The 18,141-nt window shown below is 39.2% G+C and overlaps 1 protein-coding gene across 2 annotated transcripts in view; it reads left to right on the forward strand.

The window, feature by feature from the left end:
- Window positions 1-18,141, forward strand: part of LOC122867909 (zinc transporter ZIP11-like) — a 121,286-nt gene that overhangs the window by 63,227 nt on the left and 39,918 nt on the right. Inside the window, exon 5 of one of the 2 annotated variants that reach the window (XM_044179356.1) lies at window positions 8,630-8,771. In XM_044179356.1, the coding sequence (XP_044035291.1) occupies window positions 8,630-8,771 (142 nt within the window). The remainder of the gene's footprint in view (window positions 1-8,629; window positions 8,772-18,141) is intronic. The other variant, XM_044179357.1, reaches the window with a different exon arrangement.

Raw genomic sequence — 18,141 nt, forward strand, 5'->3', positions numbered from 1 at the left:
GGAGATAGCAGTAGTGTATAAATCAGAGCACACAAGTAATCGAGAGAGTGTCAGTGTGGGTGTGCTCCCTTTGTGTGTGTGTGTGTGTGTGCGCGCGTAAGTACGCTGTGTGCTGGAGTGTGTGGAAATGTGCGACAGTGTGAGTGTGTTTTAGATGGAAGCGGGGCAGTTGCCACTTTGACTTTTTTCTCCTTTTTCTCAACTCCTTCCTTCCTCATCAAACTGTGACAAGTCCTCTGAGACCTCTCTCCTGCTGCAGCTTTCACACAGCATGAATCACATAAACATCAGATAGCTGGGGTACATGAAGTACATGACGCATATTTTTAGTTTTTATCAGCCAGCTAAAATATTACATTGTGTCTTCAGCAGGATTGCCAAATTATCTCAGTTGGGGCATGATAAAATCAGCACAATTTATGCAAATAAACAGTTTATATTTGTTAAGAGATCTGCCAATGAAAATGCATTGATTTTGAGCCAGTGAGCCTCCACTACCACCACCTCCAGCTGGGACAGTGTCCAAAACTGTGATCTGGTAAAAGATAGAGTTTGTGGTTGCTTTCAGTAAGCCTTAAGGTCAGGACAAAGGTTTGTTTATTGGCTTCTAGGGGTGAATTTGCAGTTTGCAACCATTTAAATACCCTCACCCTCCCCTTCCAAGCATGTTGGAGAAACTACGGTGGCCGGTCGAGAAAAGTGAGAACAGCACTATCTAGAGCCAGTGTTTGGTTTGTCCGTTCTGGGCTACTGTAGGAACATGGAGGTGCAACATGGCGACCTGCGTGGAACGGGACCCGCTCCTTGTAGATAAAAACAGCTTATTCTAAGGTAAAGAAAACACAACCAATCTTATTTTCAGGTGATTATACACTAATGAAAACAGACTTATAAATATTATATTCCATTTCTGCCAATAGCTCCTCCTAAATGTTACACACTGGACTTTTAATGTATTAATACCCATACCCCAATAATTTCTTAATTTATCACTTACAAAAACACTCAGAATTTTAGGTTTGTTTAATGTGTTAATATTGCAGCGGTGACTTTGACATTACATAAAAAAAAATTGAAACATTTGACTACAATGTTAGATTTCCTGTAATATCTTATTATGAAAATATTGTATTGTGAAGCCTGTTCCAGGCGGGTCATCATAATGGCCTTAATGTATCATCTTATGCCTATTGCTGACTATACAAAATAAGGAAGTACTCGGTGCCACTAGTATCAATATTAGGACGAAGGACAAACATTTCCTGTAATATTTATTGTTGTCCACTTTTCAACTAGGTTAAAAAAAAGTGTGAGGTGGTTGAGAGAGCTAGCGAGTGAACTAGAGAGAGGCAGCGGTGACTAGAGAACAAAGCCAGTGAAGGAGATAAATAATACTATATTATTAGTTTCATTGCATTTACGTTCTGAAGCAGAAATAAATCACCATCAAGCACAGCAGATTATCTACTTTGGAGACAGATGCTCTGAAGTTTTCAGCCTTCTTTTCCACCTTTGCATGTCTCCTTTATCATTCATTCATTACATTCAATTCAAACATCGCCAGGCCAAAGTAAATACCAAACGTCACGAGGATGACTCTGTGTTGTTTCCTCGTGTGTGCAAACACAATCATCGTTTCTGAATCTGTCATTGGTTTCATTTGCTTAATCCTCACATTCTTCAGATGCAGTGGAAACACAAGCAAGAATGTGCAAACAAGACTTTTTAGCTGCCTGTTTCTTTCCTGAGTTTAGTTCTTGTGGTTCCATAGTTTCTTGAACTGTTTGGTCAAAAAGGGGAATAATATAAGGTTGGCAAATTGGTCACTGGCGGTTCACCAATCTCAAGTCTTAAGTCTCTGGATGTTTATTTTAATGGGAAATTGAAATCAGTGGGAAGCAATTACTGCCTACAGTTAAAGGGAAAAAAACAATCTAAACATTTCAGAATAAGCATCATTGTAAAATATGGGTCATTTGTAGTGAATTGCTTCATGTTCCCTCTTTTCATGGTGTTGCTTGCACACTGTTTTTTCCTCTTCTTCACTGGGAAGGATTTGGAGTGAGTGACGAGCAGCTTTTCTCTTGGCAATATTCATAAATAGCCGCGTCGCTTTCTGTAATGTTAAATAGTATGATCAAACATATTAGCACGGCATCCTGCCAATTGCACCTGCAGGTTTTGAAGTAAGGTAATCAAACGGTTCCGATCTGAAAGTGCAGTTACAAAGGCTTGAGTTCAAGAGAGAGAGAGGACGTGAGAGAGAGAGAGAGAGAGAGAGAGAGAGAGAGAGAGAGAGAGAGAGAGAGAGAGAGAGAGAGAGAGAGAGAGAGAGAGAGAGAGAGAGAGTTGCCTTTCAGTGATCAGCAGAGCCAGACTTTCTGCTGGAAGTGTTTTAATGATGAGCTTGGACCTGCTGATGAGATTGTATCATGGGTTGTCACCAAAGGCCACCGTGGGTTAATAATGTCTCCTTGAGATGGTACATGAACTGTGCCGTTATGCCACACACACACACACATTCAGCTGAATACACACTTAGACATGCCCACACACATATCAACACACAGTACATGGTGACAGTTACCACATAAATGAGAAACATGCTGGAGATGTTATATTCTGCTCTCAATAACCGATGCATGATAACAGCAAAGATAGAAAATGATTAATTATTTAAATGATTCCGCTTTAGCAACAGCTTGTAAAATACACAAAAAAAGAAAGAAAACTGTCTGCACATGAATTAATAAGAAATGTGTAAAATGTCTGTGTTTTGATGGATGAAATGATGGATACAAAGTCACGGCAGCCATTTGTGCCAGTTGGTCAGGCTGCATTCAGTCTTTTCTGCCTAACAATGACACCAAAACATCCCCAAATGTCATGCACCACCTCACTCATCAGTTCATGTCTCAGCAAATGTCCACCCTTTGTTTTTTTGTGTGTGTGTGTGTGTGTGTGTGTCCTGTGTGGCATTCTGGGCTGCCTCCTTCTCATATGCCTCATTGCCGCTAGCGTAAGTAATAACCAAAGAGCAAGAATGACAAATACAGATGGAAATGAATCCGTGGCTCAGAGAAAATGTGTCCACAATAGCGTTATTCCTCATGCTTATCAAAAAACATTTATTTGATTTTTTTTTCCCCCTCAACATTGTGTTATGTTTCATAGCCAGTGCAAAAATATGTTGTATGTACAGTGCCTATAAAAAGTATTCACTTCCCTTCTAAGATTTCATGTTTTATTGTCTTACAACATTGAATCAAAGTAGATTTAGTGGCTTTTTGACACTGATCAGCAGAAAAGAAGAATGAAATGAAAACAGATCTCTCTTTAGCAGCAATTACACTGCCATTTCCCCCCTTACCAGGCCACGCCTAAATCACCACTGGTGCAGCCAATTAGTTTAAGAAGATAGCGTAGTCAAAATTTAAAAATTGACTTTTTTGGCCATCAGACTAAACACCATGTTACACTCCACATCACGATGAACATACCATCCCCACCATGAAATATGGCGGTGGCAGCATCATACTGTGGGGATGTTTCTCTGCAGCACGTCACCTGTGTGTAGTCAAGGGGTTTCAGGCATGTGAGGGTGGAGGGAAACATGAAAATATAGGGAGCTCCTGGAGTCCAGATCTCATTTGAAAAAGGCTGTTCACTCACCACCCCCATGCAGCCTGGCAGAGCTGAAGCAGTTTTGCAAAGAAGAATGGGGGGAAATTGCCGTGTCAAGATGTGCAAAGCCTGTAGAGACCTATCCACACAGACTCAAGGCTGTAATTGCTGCCAAAGGTGCATCTAGTAAATACAGAAGGAGAAGGTTAATATACTTATGCAGACAAGTATTTTGTATTTTCTATTTGTAATTCATTTAGATCCCTGTAGTAATCTGTTTTCACTTTGACATTAAAGGGTCCAAAAAAAGGAACAATAAAACTACTTTGAGTCTATAAGTGCATTTTTATGCACATTTCCAAGTCAGTGAATTCACTGCACATAAGAAATCCTGAGCGGAAACGCAGGAAATTCGAAAAACCGTCAAAATATAGCAAAAAAAGTTTGAGGTGGAAAAGTTGGTCCATCAATAAAAACAAAACGCGACAAAATGCAATGGAAACAGACTTAGTGACGTACATGTGACTTAAACGTTCATTGAAGCTTCCGCTCCACTGAAAAGACGAAAAATTACAGCAGACAAAAACATCAGATCTGTGTGGAGCGATAAGGACACCGTAACGTTCCTCAAATTCATACATAAAACAAACAGAAATGCCATATTTCCATCATGTTTTCCACTTAGTTTTCCACAATTTGAGGTTTGACCGCCGCTCTTTTAATTTCATCATCTCGTTGCGTCGTCTTCTTCTGCAGTGGTTTAATGGCACCTGACTGGAGAATTAGCGCCACCAACTGTTTATCTCAATGCGCCCAACTCCTAATATTCGTATAACAGTAGCGGATGGAAATAAATGGAAATGCTCTTTGATGGAAACCTGACTATGTTGAGGACAGTAAAACATGAAAACTTCACCAAGTGGAGTGAATGCTTTTTATAGGCGCACTGTATGTTGATTTTGATGTGTTTTTCTGGGTTCGTCATGCTTTTATTCTACCATTAGGTCTAGACTAACACATGCCAGTGAAAGCAGCCCTGCGGGAGGAAAAAAGGCTTTTGTGCTCAGATCCAGTGTAGCTTGTTCAGGAGATAGGCTGCGCAACACACACTGACATTTTAAAAATCTTTTATTTAAATCTGTTATATTATGTGATTATAAAGTTATTGTCCAGATATTCCATGTGTTTTTTTGCAACACCCGAACTGTAAAATTAATTAAAAACACACACAAAAACAGGTGTTTTCAATATTCACCTTGAATCATTTCAGCATGTTTGGCTAATTGAAAAATGAATAACATGTACATAATACAGTATATAGAATGAAACCTATTTTCATTGGTTTCCACTAAAGTATTTCTGAAGTATTGTCCACATTCGCATCTCGTGATTGCAGGAAAACATGCGAGTACATTCTGTGCATCCTGAGGCACACACAAGCTCTCCCAGTACGGACCTGCAGCACAAAGTAGGGAGGAGGAGTGGAAATGTTGCAGCGATGAAGGGGAAGAAATATGTTTATTTTAGTCCTCACTTTTAGACATTACTCATCTAATGGTTTTCTGATTAATATGTCGGCTCTCTGTTTTCATCAAATCATCCATTAAAAAAAAACACTCAATTAAGCCCACTTCTGTCTGTCGGTGACGCTGATTCATTGTTCAGTCTTGTGTGTATTTGTTATCCTGCGAGCGTGTCTGACATTCAGACCTTGTCCTCAGTTTGAGGACTGTCCTGCCAGCAGTTTTACAGATGTCTCTTTTTAATGGTGGCCTCTGGGGAAAATGCTTTTTGGGCTGCAGGAGAATTGTTTCGTTGCAATACCGCAAGTGGCCACTGGGAAAAAAAATGGAAGCAAGGCTATCCAGGTCTTATTGTACACCCATGTTACAAACGCTCAAACAAGCATCCCACCCCCATTGTTGCTGTTGTTGTTTCAGGCGCATGCTCATTGCACAAAGCAACAATGGGGATGTGTGAATTGAGGTGCTGACGTTATCATTTCCCAAACTGTCGGTCTGTAAACTATTACTTTATGTCGTATTATTATCATTAACTGGTAAACCCACTTTGTACTTCACACTTATTTTAATTTTATACTTATACCCACTTGGTACTTAATTTATTTTCTGACCTGCATTATAGTGTATTATATTTTTTGCTTAGTACTTCTATTCCTGTGTGCACTGAGATGACAGTGAGCTGCTGTGTTTCCCCTCGGGGATCAATAAAGTTTCTGATTCTGATTCTAAAACGCTTTGTTTTAAACCGCAGTTTATAAAAATCAGCCCTTTAGAAGGAGTTTTAAAAAAACCCCATTTTAGTGACCTAAAATGCCGTTTGCATGTGGATGAGAGGCCAAAAAGAAGTAGAAAATGTTTGTGTTGCAAAATATCTGTATATGCGTGGACAAGGCCACGATGTTTTGTTTTTCATGGATTTTCTGTTAAACTGTCTCCTCCAGTTAGTCATCTTTCACAAAAATGTTGCCCTTAATTAGTTCCTTCCATTTTCCAAGTAATTAACATTCTCAAACATTGGCTGTGTTTATAAACACTGGTGATTCACTTGGCACAAAGTTACTTCAGTAACCAGGTTTAGCATGTGAACATCCTGTCTCTGTCATAGAAGCCCAAGTAACAGAGTAACACTGCAGGTAATGAACAACCTGATTAAGTCAGTCGTGTCACTGTTTTTTGTTTATTTTTGTGCAAACTGTCATTAGAATAAACAGTGCACATGTGACCATCATCATTCCTCTCCATTTGTTAGAAACTATTAAGTAAAAAAGAAAGAGGCCGACTGATGGGTGGCAGGTAGGACTGGGTGTTCACAACAGGCAGAATACATTTTTTGGGGGGCGTGAATTTACTCTCATGTTGATTGAAATTTCTGCTTCCTCAAGCAACTTCAGACAAGACTAAGCTAGTGAAAATGTCATTATTTGTGTTGCATATAGAATTTCACGTTTCACCTATCAAAGTTCTCTTTTGATATTGAATATATTTATTCACAATTAAAGTACTGCTTTGATTTACGGCATTGTTTTGTGGAATGACGGATTTTGAAGCTGTAATGCATCCTCCCTCCCTGTGCATTTCCAATGAGGCATCATTTGCATTTAAATTCCTTTTAGAGATCTCAGGGTGAACTACAGTAGCCTAGCAAAGCATCCCACAGCATTCTCTTGTCTCATTGTGTTCTGGTAAGGCAGTTGATCAGCTGGTTTGTGATTGATTTTATTTCAAGGAGGATACGCAATAGTTGAATGGCATTTTTTTGCTCTTGCGCAGACATCAGTGAACATTTCCTATCTGACTTGCAAACACACAACTCACTGGATTATCCTTGGACTGGTAAAACAAATGGTAGCTGTTGTCAAAAATGTGGGGCTCTGCAGTAGTCTATGAAGTTTTACAGTCGTGTTGTGCAGTGCAGGTTTTAAGAGTCCAGGGACCCTCTGATCTGTCTGTCCACATCTGCAAGGCTGGATTACCAACCATGCAAAATGGGAAACTGCCCTCGGACCCTAGATCCCCAAGAGTGCCTGCGTTCACTGCGTGGCATTTCATTTGTGATAATCTGATTAACTGTAATTTTGTTTTTGGGAATGTGGGAAAGCACTCTTAAGCATCATATCAACTGACATGATAAGGGTCTTAAGGTCCTGATTTATTACCTGATCTTGAGGCCCTGTCGTGAAAAGGGTCCCTGTGTCAAAGTCTAGTTTTAAGGTAGTTCTGATACTGTGCTTACATGGCGCATATCTCTTTATTAATATATTCATAATCAAACCCAGCAAACCTGGCCCTTTGCAGTATTGTAGTATAGGAATATATTGCACAAAGCACAAAGAGGGATTGAGATGCAGCTTAATTTACCTAGAAGCCCCTAAGCAGGTTAGACCGGCCATGCATATCTGATTGAGCTGAATTCCTGAGTGAATGTTTTCCAGATTTATATGTAATATCAAAAACTGACCTGTGGGGAAGAAACTGAAACATCAGTACATTGCTGACTGAATACAAAACCACATGATATGCTCCACACATCTATCATGTGAGTCTGTTAGTTGGCAGTAGTGAAAAGCATGTAGAAATGCGTACTCTTGGGTATACCTGAAAACAGAGTATGGTCAGTAGCTGTGATTCTACATTAGTCAGTGGTGATCTTGGTAACACTTTATTTTGCAGGTCCCTTCATTTCCTACAAATTTCTCGTGACATTTCTGAGTCATTTGCTAGTATGTAACTGTTCATGGGCGATGGAGAAAAGAGTCCAGTCGGTAGAGTTGGCAAGTACCCAGTCGTTATATGAGCGATTAACAGTATAACAGGACACATTCTTCATTTCCCTTACAAGTAAACTACAGTATGTGTAGTTTATATGTAACTAAGTACATTTAGTCAACTACTGTACTTGCATACGATTTTGAGGTACTTGGCGTATTTCTATTTTACGCCACTTCAGTCTTCTACTCCACAACATTTTACGGAAAAAATATACTTTATACTCAGCAATATTTATTTTAATATAGTCAAATGTGACTAGTTAGATATGAGCACTTTATATAGTAAGATATGATGCAGTGTTAAAACTACCCAAAAGCATAGAAAGCAGCTAATATTAGCTTCACCGCAACAATTTATAAAATTAAGATTTTGCTTACATATTATTTCATTAGTAATAATAATCCCATAATACATTTTGCTGCTGAAACTTCTATATTTCTACTTAAGTAAAATTATGAAAGCAGGACTTTGACTTATAATGGAATATTTTTACAGTTAGGTATTGCTAGATGTCAATACTTCTTCCAATGCAAATTACATAGCCATTTGGAGGTCACTTCCTAAGAATAAACAGTTACACACCAGCTTGCTTTTAGAAAATAATTCCATTAAAGTAGTGGGTAACTAGGGGACCCGTGAAATAAAGCGTTACCTGTGATCTTCTATATATAGAATATATTTTAACCCTCTCTGTCTTTTTCTGTTATCTACAGGGTGTAGGTGCTGACCCCCACATTGCCTTGGCTCTGCCCCCCGAATCCAAGCTGGCCAAAGAGAAAGCAGAGCAGCCCTCGTTCCAGCTCTTGGACACTGATGAGATGAGCATCAGGATAGGTAGACCTGGACCTCTCTCAGGCAAGCCTCCCTTCATATACCCACACCAACTGTTACAATTTGTGCTGGATTTCAGAATAAAAGGGAATATTACATGTCATCAAAAACCATACGAACATCTACAGCTGTAGTCCCTGTAGTCCCACTTTTCTTTGCAACTGATCCTATGGGAAAATCAAGTTTCAGGCACCAGAAAGCTATAGGAATCGTGTCAGACTGATGCAGAATAAAGAAATGCATGAAAAGGGACTGCATTGGCTACCACTGTAAAAAAAAAAAAAAAAAAAAATTCACCTGGAGCTTCTCTGATGGCTTCTTCTCACTGTCCTGATTTTTCTGTTTTCCCTTTTCTCCATCTACCTCATCTGTCCATCTGTAGTACTCAGTGGGTGTTCTCCTAACTTTGAATGCTGTTTCAATCTGGATAGCTCTTAAGAAATGATCCCCAGTGTGTTTTCTTGGGCTTGGGACACTAACCTTTCTGCATGGAATCATCTCATAGATTACATACATACTGTAGTACACATTCATGTTGTCACACTCAGCTAGATTCTCTTAAAGCTGCGAGGCTTTTATTGACATAGATTGTTTTCTGTAAGATAAGATCATTTTGTGCTTGGGACACAGTAAAGCTGAGGAGCTAATAAAAACATCTCATCTTCCAACAAAGCAAAGAAAGATTATAGCGTTATGGGCAATTACACGCAAACTGCATAACCGTCTACTGTACGTGACAAAAGAGTGCGACAAGGTTGAAAATTATAAAACAAATAAATGTAGAAAAAGTGAAGTGGCAAAACAGATTAAAGACAAGAGACCACGTAAAGGAAGCTGGTGTTTGGCCGTGTGTGTGTGTTTGTTAGCATACTGGTACTGTTTGTACTGTTGGCCGATACATCAGTGTTGTTTCCTCTCCTCACTGACAATGACATTTTACCAGCTGACTGTCTCTCAGTGAGCATATTAAATCCAAGCACGACAGTGGCTCTGTTATTTTTATATCATATACAATTACACTCACCGGCCACTTCAGTAGCTATACCTTGCTAGTAAAAGTGGAACTAATAACATTAATGATGACTCCTATCCAATCAAGTGTCCATCCAGTAAGCCACGTCAGTGAGCCACCATACACAAAAGCAGGGCTCTGAAACTTGCACGCCTAAACGGAATGCCGCCATCATTAATGTTATTAATTACACCTGTGCTTTTCGTGCTGACGTGCAGAACTGTCTGTTGCGAAAAAAGGCTTTTTGCTTAGTTAATTCATGCAGACACAAATGACTGTTAGGTAGCAACCTGAGCCTTGCTAATGAATCAAAATAGCTGGAAGATTGAGTTATTTTTCGGTTGGTAATTCCTTTGTGACTGCGTATGCCGTCGCTCCTCCTCTTCATTTCCGTTATTGTCACAGTTACCTCACATTTATCCTGAAATTTTATCATGACAATTTCATAATGACGATAATGAGATTTTTCCATCGTTGTAAATCTCAGGGGAGTTTGGCTGACCACTGATGTAAGGACTGTTGTCAGGTAGAGCTGCTGAATGTTAGGTCTGAAGAAAGTTCTGTGAAAAGTCCTGAGTTGCTTTGATGTTATTTTCAGGGACATATCACAGTTAGCAGCTGAATGTGCTCAACTGAAAAACAAGACAAAGGGAGAAAGAAACCTTTTGAAAGCTTAAAATGAAAAGTACTTCAAGTTTGCACTCAGACTAAAAAGGAATAAGAAGCATATTCATGAGCAGACAGAATGGCATTTTTCTGATGAGCTACAACTCAAATAATATTTCTAACCCCTTGAAAAATCATTAACTTTTTGAGCGTTGTCATTTCAGCGTTGTCAAACACGACCATGAATCCCAGCTTTCCTCATTGTTTACAGTGATGGTACATTTCCTGCAGCTCTGAATTCCACAGATTGAATGTATATTTTCAGACGACATTTACGGATCAGTTACAAATTCATTGCATCCCTGTGGCTTGCCTGAGGGCTTCCGAAGCGAGTCGACCAACACAGTAAACAGAAAAGAGCACATATATATAAATACTGCATGTCTGACCGTGCTGTTCAGAGTACAGCATATCCAATCTGCTATACACAGAGAAATTTGAAAGTAGGGAGTCGCATTTCTTAATGCCTGGGTAGCTCAGTCTGTTATGCAGTTTTTGTACATCAAAAATAGTGAATAATTTATGTCAAAAAGGCTGAACTGCTATACTGTGAAGGAGTCTCGCAATAAACAGCTCCAATAGAACAACTGGGGTTAACTGACACTAACTAACTAACTATTGCTTAACTTGGTTAATTACTTCATTATTACCTCTTGAACTCTCATCCTCAAAAACCAGAACAAACTAATACATTTGTTCAGCATTCATGGCACATATGCAGTTGACACTAACGGTGTCATTTTCAAAACAATGGGTCTTTGATTTTAGACAGAGGTAGGCAAAAGCAGGCTTCTCATTTCTCAGTCAGTCAGTCAGTCAGTTTTCATGGTTATAATGTCATCTTTCACAAGTTGTAGCTGGCTGAAGCTAACATTAGCTCCACGAGTTGTCTCCAGCTGACTTTTTTTCAAAACGAGACCTCTTTAAAGGGTTCCTAAATATGCACTTGACCTGTTTAGCTCCTTAGTTTATGTACCTGGACAAGCAAGAGATTAGATTTATGCTATATTGTAAGTATTTTCAAAAAGTATGTTTCACTTCAAAGAGTTGGCTTTTTAGGACGAGGACTAACTGATGTGTTGGTCAAATGTAAGGCTATCTTGGATAACAAGTTTGACTGGGGTTGCTTTGGTGTTAACTTCCCCAGATCAGAGCAGGACAAAGCCACTAACATTAGCCTACACTCTAATATAGTAGCATCCAGGACCAGCTTCCACACAGTAGGGAAATACTAGCTACACAGGGTATGTGCTATCAGGGCTTTTTATCAACGTAACCTGTAACTCTTTAAAATAATGTACTGTAGCATGAAATGCCGCTGGCCATGGAAGGAGCGCTGGGTTGTGACACTACTGTAGGTAGTAAGCTAGTTAGCCGGACATGCTAATGTTTGCACTTTACATTAAAGCAGACACACACACACACACTGTTTAATCCATTCCTCACACAGCTGTGCTTGTATTTCTGGTTTTGGAAAGGGACATTACACAATTCAACATGTTGAGAAATCCAAAGCTTGACAGGCCTGCTCTGCCTAGTTACGGTTGCTAAGCTGTCATTGGACAATTGCTGTTTGTGGGAGGGGCTGCATCTCACTGAGAGGTGCCCCCTTGACGACAACTCTATCCTCAAATCAACTGCCATCCTGACATATGCTCATGCAACACATGCTGACTCATGTTTCCCATAAAAAAAAGCCAACAGTAAATGTATTTCAGTCACGGCTCATCAGCACCAATGCCAGAGTGCCTGTCTTCCTGCGTAGTGCGACAACAGCCACAGAGGAGAAGCTGATTGTTACATGCTATCATTGTTGGTTTAAACCTGAAGGCTGAATTCTCACTAGAGTGCTGTAATAGTTCTGAATTGGCCTTACAATATGTATGAGGTTCGTGCAGATGCTCAAGGCCTGTATTGGGATGTTGAGTGTTTTCTTTGCTTACTGAGATGGGTAGGAGATGAGCGAATTGAATATTCACACACACGTATACAGAGCCTGTTGAGGTCAGCACCCACTTTAGCATCCCTCATTTTGGTCTAGCAAGGCAGAGATGATTGACAGTTCTGTCCTTCACTTCATACTGTGGACACTACGCATTAGTTCAGTCTCAGTTAATGCTCAGTGGATGTTCTACAAGCTTAATACTGACCTTGTGAGATGTTGTCTGCCTGATGTGAGGCTTCCACACACTCTTTTTTTTTCATCATGTATAGAAACTAATTCTCACATAAACTCACACAAACTATTCCCTCTCTATCTTTCAATGCCCTTCAGTGATCTTTATTTTCTTGGAAAATGTGTTTGCCTTTTAATTTACTCAAGATGATTGGTGGTTGGTGTCTCTTTTCAATCTGAAGATACTTGATTCATTTTGGGCGCTGTTCCCTCCTGTCTTTGGCTTCATCTTAACAGACTTAACTGGTATTTTTTCAAGTGCCCTCTTGGTCTCAAAGGCCTCTCTGTATAGCAGCAGTCACTGCTTTTTCAGCCATCACAGAAGATAAACAAACCAAAAATCCCATCCTTTGAGTCCGTCAGATGTGTGGTATATGAATGTGGATGGTATGTATTGCCTTTTTTTTAACCTTTTTTTAACCTTATTTTCTAAGCAGGATGTTAGCTGCTTAAAACTTAAATCACATTGAAATATGAATTGATTTTCTGTTCTTAGAAAAGAGCCCTCCTCAGCACAATCAATGAAACACGGAGACTCGAAAGCATGATATGAATTTTGATTTAAAAAAACAATTATGTTGTTCATTCCTGAAGCGCAGAAGAAATGCAACTGATTTTAAGTCATTAGAAGATTACATTTTTAAAGCTTATCTACCCAAAAGGGATCAAATAGAAGTTTACATTTAAGACCATAAGTGCCACACAAATAAAGCTTTACTTACTTACTTCACAGATCACACCCTCCATCTCACCTCAAAAAACACATTTTGCGCTGATTATGTCGCAGCACATGATCCGAGCTAATAGCAAATCCGCTCGGATTCACTCGGGTATGAGACCCGAGACTTGAGGCACTAACTGACCTGATTAGACAGAATTTGGATTAGGACCCAGCCTGACTCGGGTCCTGGTTTGGTAAGTGATAAGAAGCGATTTGGAGAAAGTTAATATTTCAGTAATTATCTTGATATCTGGCGATATGACGCCGTTAAGTCAAATATTCATAATCACGCAGTAAATTTGAAACACACTATCATCTCATTGAATCAGTCAGTATTTAGTGTCTTATTGGAACAAAATATTGTTAAAAAAAGATGATATAAAAGTAAAACAGTATCATCTAGACGTGAACTGTGATCCATGATATCATGAGACAGCATGGGAATTTTGTCCCAGTAGGATTTCGTGGCAGGACGATGAACAATAATATTGAATTTATTGTGCATCCCTACTGTCAGCTAGTGAAGTGAGCATCCAGTCTGCCAACTTTAGTAGATACCGACTATTTCTCTTACTCTACAAGTCATGAAGCATATTTAATAGATCAGTGCTTTGCTTCCTGCTGCTCTCCAGGTATTTGAACTGGCAAGAAGCCCCTTGTAAGCATGTACCCGCTCAAAGATGCATGCATTCTCACGTACACACATGCACGCACAAAATTATTCCAGTTCCTTTTAATACTTAATGCATGGCGTCCTGAATAATTCAGTCAGCATTAGGAGGAATCAAAGCGTGCCTTATGGCATTCAGTTTATTTCGGTCTTGAGATTGAATTTTGGAATGTACTATAAAATGTCAAATGGGATTGGATCTGAATTTCTCAGTACATACTCCATACTCCACCTCCATAGTTGTATTTCCCAGCATGCCACTTTAACTTAGTTAAATAATTAACTTTTCTATTTATCATAATTTTTTTTCAGGCCTTAGGGCAAAAGCTGCAGCCAACTACATGACAGCTATATATCTCTTTTTGAAGAGGTGGAGGTGGTGCTATAGTTGGGATCAGAGGGAAGTCTTAATGCATTTCACCAACCACATCATATATCGGTGTGTTAGGTGCTCTGGAAATATTCTGACAAGATGAAGCGAAAAAGGCTGTTGTAAGACCCTAACTGTAAAGGACTGTAATATACAAAGAGTTAACTAGAGCAGCTCCATGTCAGCCCTCATCAGAATGTCAAATATGTCCAGGATTTGTTCCTTAAAGTTCTGAAAGCAGCAACAAACAAAACAAAAAAAATGACCATAGTATTATTTCAAGTTGCTCATTCAGCAGAATCCCAGTGTTTTGAAGCCAAATAATTGCACTTCCTAACCTGCTTGCACACACACTTTGGCTTTGTTTTGACTGACCTGAGGGAGTGTAGATAATGAGAATTTTCATTTTAGGTTTAACAATTCCTTTAGTGGAAAGTGCTTTATGGGTAGTTGGGGCACTTGTGATAGATAATGCTGAAACAGTCCAATGGTTCTATTATGGCTGGGTAAGTTCTCTTTAGGAGGTGATTATCTGTAACACACTGATTAGCTCAAATGTTGGTAACACAAATTTAGGGTGAGATGTTTGCTTGCCAGAGGTTTGATTGAGGCTAATTGCTAATATCATAAGGGATGCACCAGTCCATCAGATCAGTATTAGCACTGATATTTTTTAAGTGGATGGGGTATCGGCCAGATCCAGATTAAGTGTTTTTTTTTTTTTTATAAACATAGTTATGTTTACATACATTTTTTCTCACCAAAGGGCATTGTGTGTATCCTTTTGGGCTAATGTGTTGACTGCATTTCCGTCATCAGAAAACATTTGTAGAGCCGAGTTTGTAAAAATTTGAAACCTACTTTGTTTACATCCATGTTTGCTTACTAGCAGTCTTCTTCCTTGCCTTTGTTGGCGTATTGCTACATTTCTTGGCAAGTTATAGCTACCAACTGTCAATCAGTGGATGAGCTTGAGTTGGCAAGAGTGTGTATCACATGACCTATGTGCACCTATGTGATACTAACAAAACAGGGGCCCACTCTTAAAAACATTGCTCCATAGTGCTACTAGTGGTCAAAAACTCCACTGGGTATCTTTAACAGTTTTCTGTTCCGGTCCTTTCATTTGCTGTCGTGAGCTAATGTTGATGTTGTAAGCTACTGCTTCCTAAATCATCACTTCCTGCATGTGCTTCACAATAAATGCATTTTAATGTAAAGGTAGTGGTAGGTCTTTACTGTGAAACCAAAAGCGTTGACAGTGACATTCAGCTTTAGCTAACTTTACCAAAACTTGACTCAATATAGTCTTTCTAAAAGTACATTTTCTGCACTTTTTGTCAGGAAGTTGTTTTGAAACAGATGTTACAGGAATGTTGCTTTGTATAAAGCCTTTTCCCTTAGCTGTGGTATGGACACACAGAGGACAGCGAATGCATCATCAGTTCTGATCACAGCTGCTCAGCACTGTTTCGAAAGTCTGAATCTCTTAACAACGGCAGTATTTCTACAGTATGAACTGTGTGTTTTCCAGTCCAAGTTGAACGTGAAGTCGGCATTGTATGTTAAGGCTTGCTCAATACTAAACTCGCCGCAGGATTCTTTCACATATTATTGCATTAGATATTGGTTTTTGGCTTGTTTTCTCCACAGTGAGCCTAATTGTTGACCAGGTTGTTTACTCCTTCTGGGCTTTTCTGAGCTGAGAAACAATGTAAAAAAAAATAAATAAAAGATGAAGAAATGGAGTGTTTTCCTGTGTATTTGCTCCACTTTTTTGATAGAAAGTCATAAAGTCTTACGATTTCACATCAAGAAGAACCACAGTGGGAACCTTGTTAATACTTAGAGCAGATGCCTACTACAGTCATACAGTTAACAATCAAGCAGCTCAGTTTCCTTTCTCCACACACTCAAACTGGAGGTGTCTAGCACACTGATTTTCTTATAAAATATTTCTTATAAATTTCTTATAAATATTTCTCAATAGTTTCAGTCGAATTGATATTCGAATTCTCCTCACATTTTGTGTTGGCTGACTGACATTTGAGGGACGACGTTGCTAGGAGGCATGCTATCAAATTCTGTGGTGCTCTACTGACTGGAGCATGTCAAGTTTCACATGGTGTTGTCTATCAAATGTTGCTGCATCTTGCTGTTGTATTCTACTGAGAAAGTCGAAGCTAACTTTTTCACAGATCCCCCCCAGACTTTACTTTTTCTTCATGTTATGTTACACCTTCTGAGTCATCGTCAGTTCCTGCACGCTGAGTGCTGTTTTCTTCCTGCATTATAAAGGAGGGGGTCTAGCTAGCAATGCTTTATGATTCCAGTTGTGGTGATGACAAATGACCAGACTGTCAAAACTAAGTCACGGAGTAACGTAGGGAGTGGTCAAATCAGAGATGGGGCTTAGCATCAGCTAAAACCGTTGTCATTTTGTCACTTAATTAAGGTATATAATTGGGTACAATTCTTCTCTTGTTGAGTGTTTTGTAATCAAAGAACTCTGAATTTTTCAGCTGGTCTGAGATTCAAACAAACAACCTTCTGGCCAAAAGTCTGCTCCTCTAATCTCTGTGCTGCTCTTGAATTTCCTGTCGGTGTGTCTCACCCCAGTTCATTACTTTTTGATGCGAGACACTAATGCTGCCTCGTCTTCTGTTAGGCCTCAGAGGACAGAGGGAGGAAGGTTTGATGAAGGTGATAGAGAAATTGATGTTCCCTGTAGAGTGAGACCAAAGGGGTAAACACTCAAAACTCTCAGTGACTGGGCTTAGCGTTTCACCAAATGTGCATCTCTCTTCCTGTATTATTTATGTTGCTCATCTCCCTCGTTCTGTCTCTCTTCCTTTCACTCTCTCCCAGGCTGTCACACGCAGATTTAAAGAGAGACAGAGAACCTGCCCTGTACTTGTTTTTATTTTTGTACTTCTATTCCTTTTGGAGGGTTCACATCTTGAGAAGTTTGGAGGGAAAGGAAACAGCGGCAGTTAATTAGTTGAAGAAATCTTTGTGAAATCTCTCCATGTCTTTACAGTTCCCCAGCTCAGCACGTTTCTTGGCAGCCACTGAATCAGCAAGTTGTCCAACATGAAAAAGCCTGTGGGTCCACACCTTTTCTCTCACCGAGAAAAAAATCTAAGCTTTTCGTTTTCTTTTAAACTTTCCTCTCTCGTTTCCTCGTATGGCTGCACAAATCAAGGCGTCTTTCAACACTGTGAAACTTCCTTCAACTTCCAATTCTAATTAGTCTCTTTGAGAAAACCCGAGGCATTTTCAATAATGATGATTGTTTGGACAGCCGCACTGATGGAAAGTAATCAAGGAAAACAGAAAGATGATGTCACAAATCAATTTTCTATGAGCCAGGCTGTTTCAATAGATATGCTGTAAGAAATTATCATTATAATTAAATGGTAAAAAGGAATACAGAGTAATAGCTATACATAACACGTGCACAGTATCTATTATCAAAACATGTGTTTTTATATTTTAATTTTATTTATCTATATACTCTTATCAGCTAAAATTTGATAAATATCAACTTCATATTGCTTGACACTAAGTTTATTGCTAATTCCTGCTCACTTGAGTTGATTGGCAATTACCAGAGCAGGACAACACAGTGCGCGTTGACATTTAATGAACCTCACATTGGTTATTTTGTACAGTGCAATATAAAGCTAATTCATGTCATTAAAATGCTAATTATAAGTTGCAGGCAGAATTGATGAAGAAAAAAGTTAGGTGAATTAATTACAGAGGCACTCCACAGA

This window comes from Siniperca chuatsi, linkage group LG20 (genome assembly GCF_020085105.1).
Source record: "Siniperca chuatsi isolate FFG_IHB_CAS linkage group LG20, ASM2008510v1, whole genome shotgun sequence".
NCBI lineage: Eukaryota > Metazoa > Chordata > Actinopteri > Centrarchiformes > Sinipercidae > Siniperca > Siniperca chuatsi.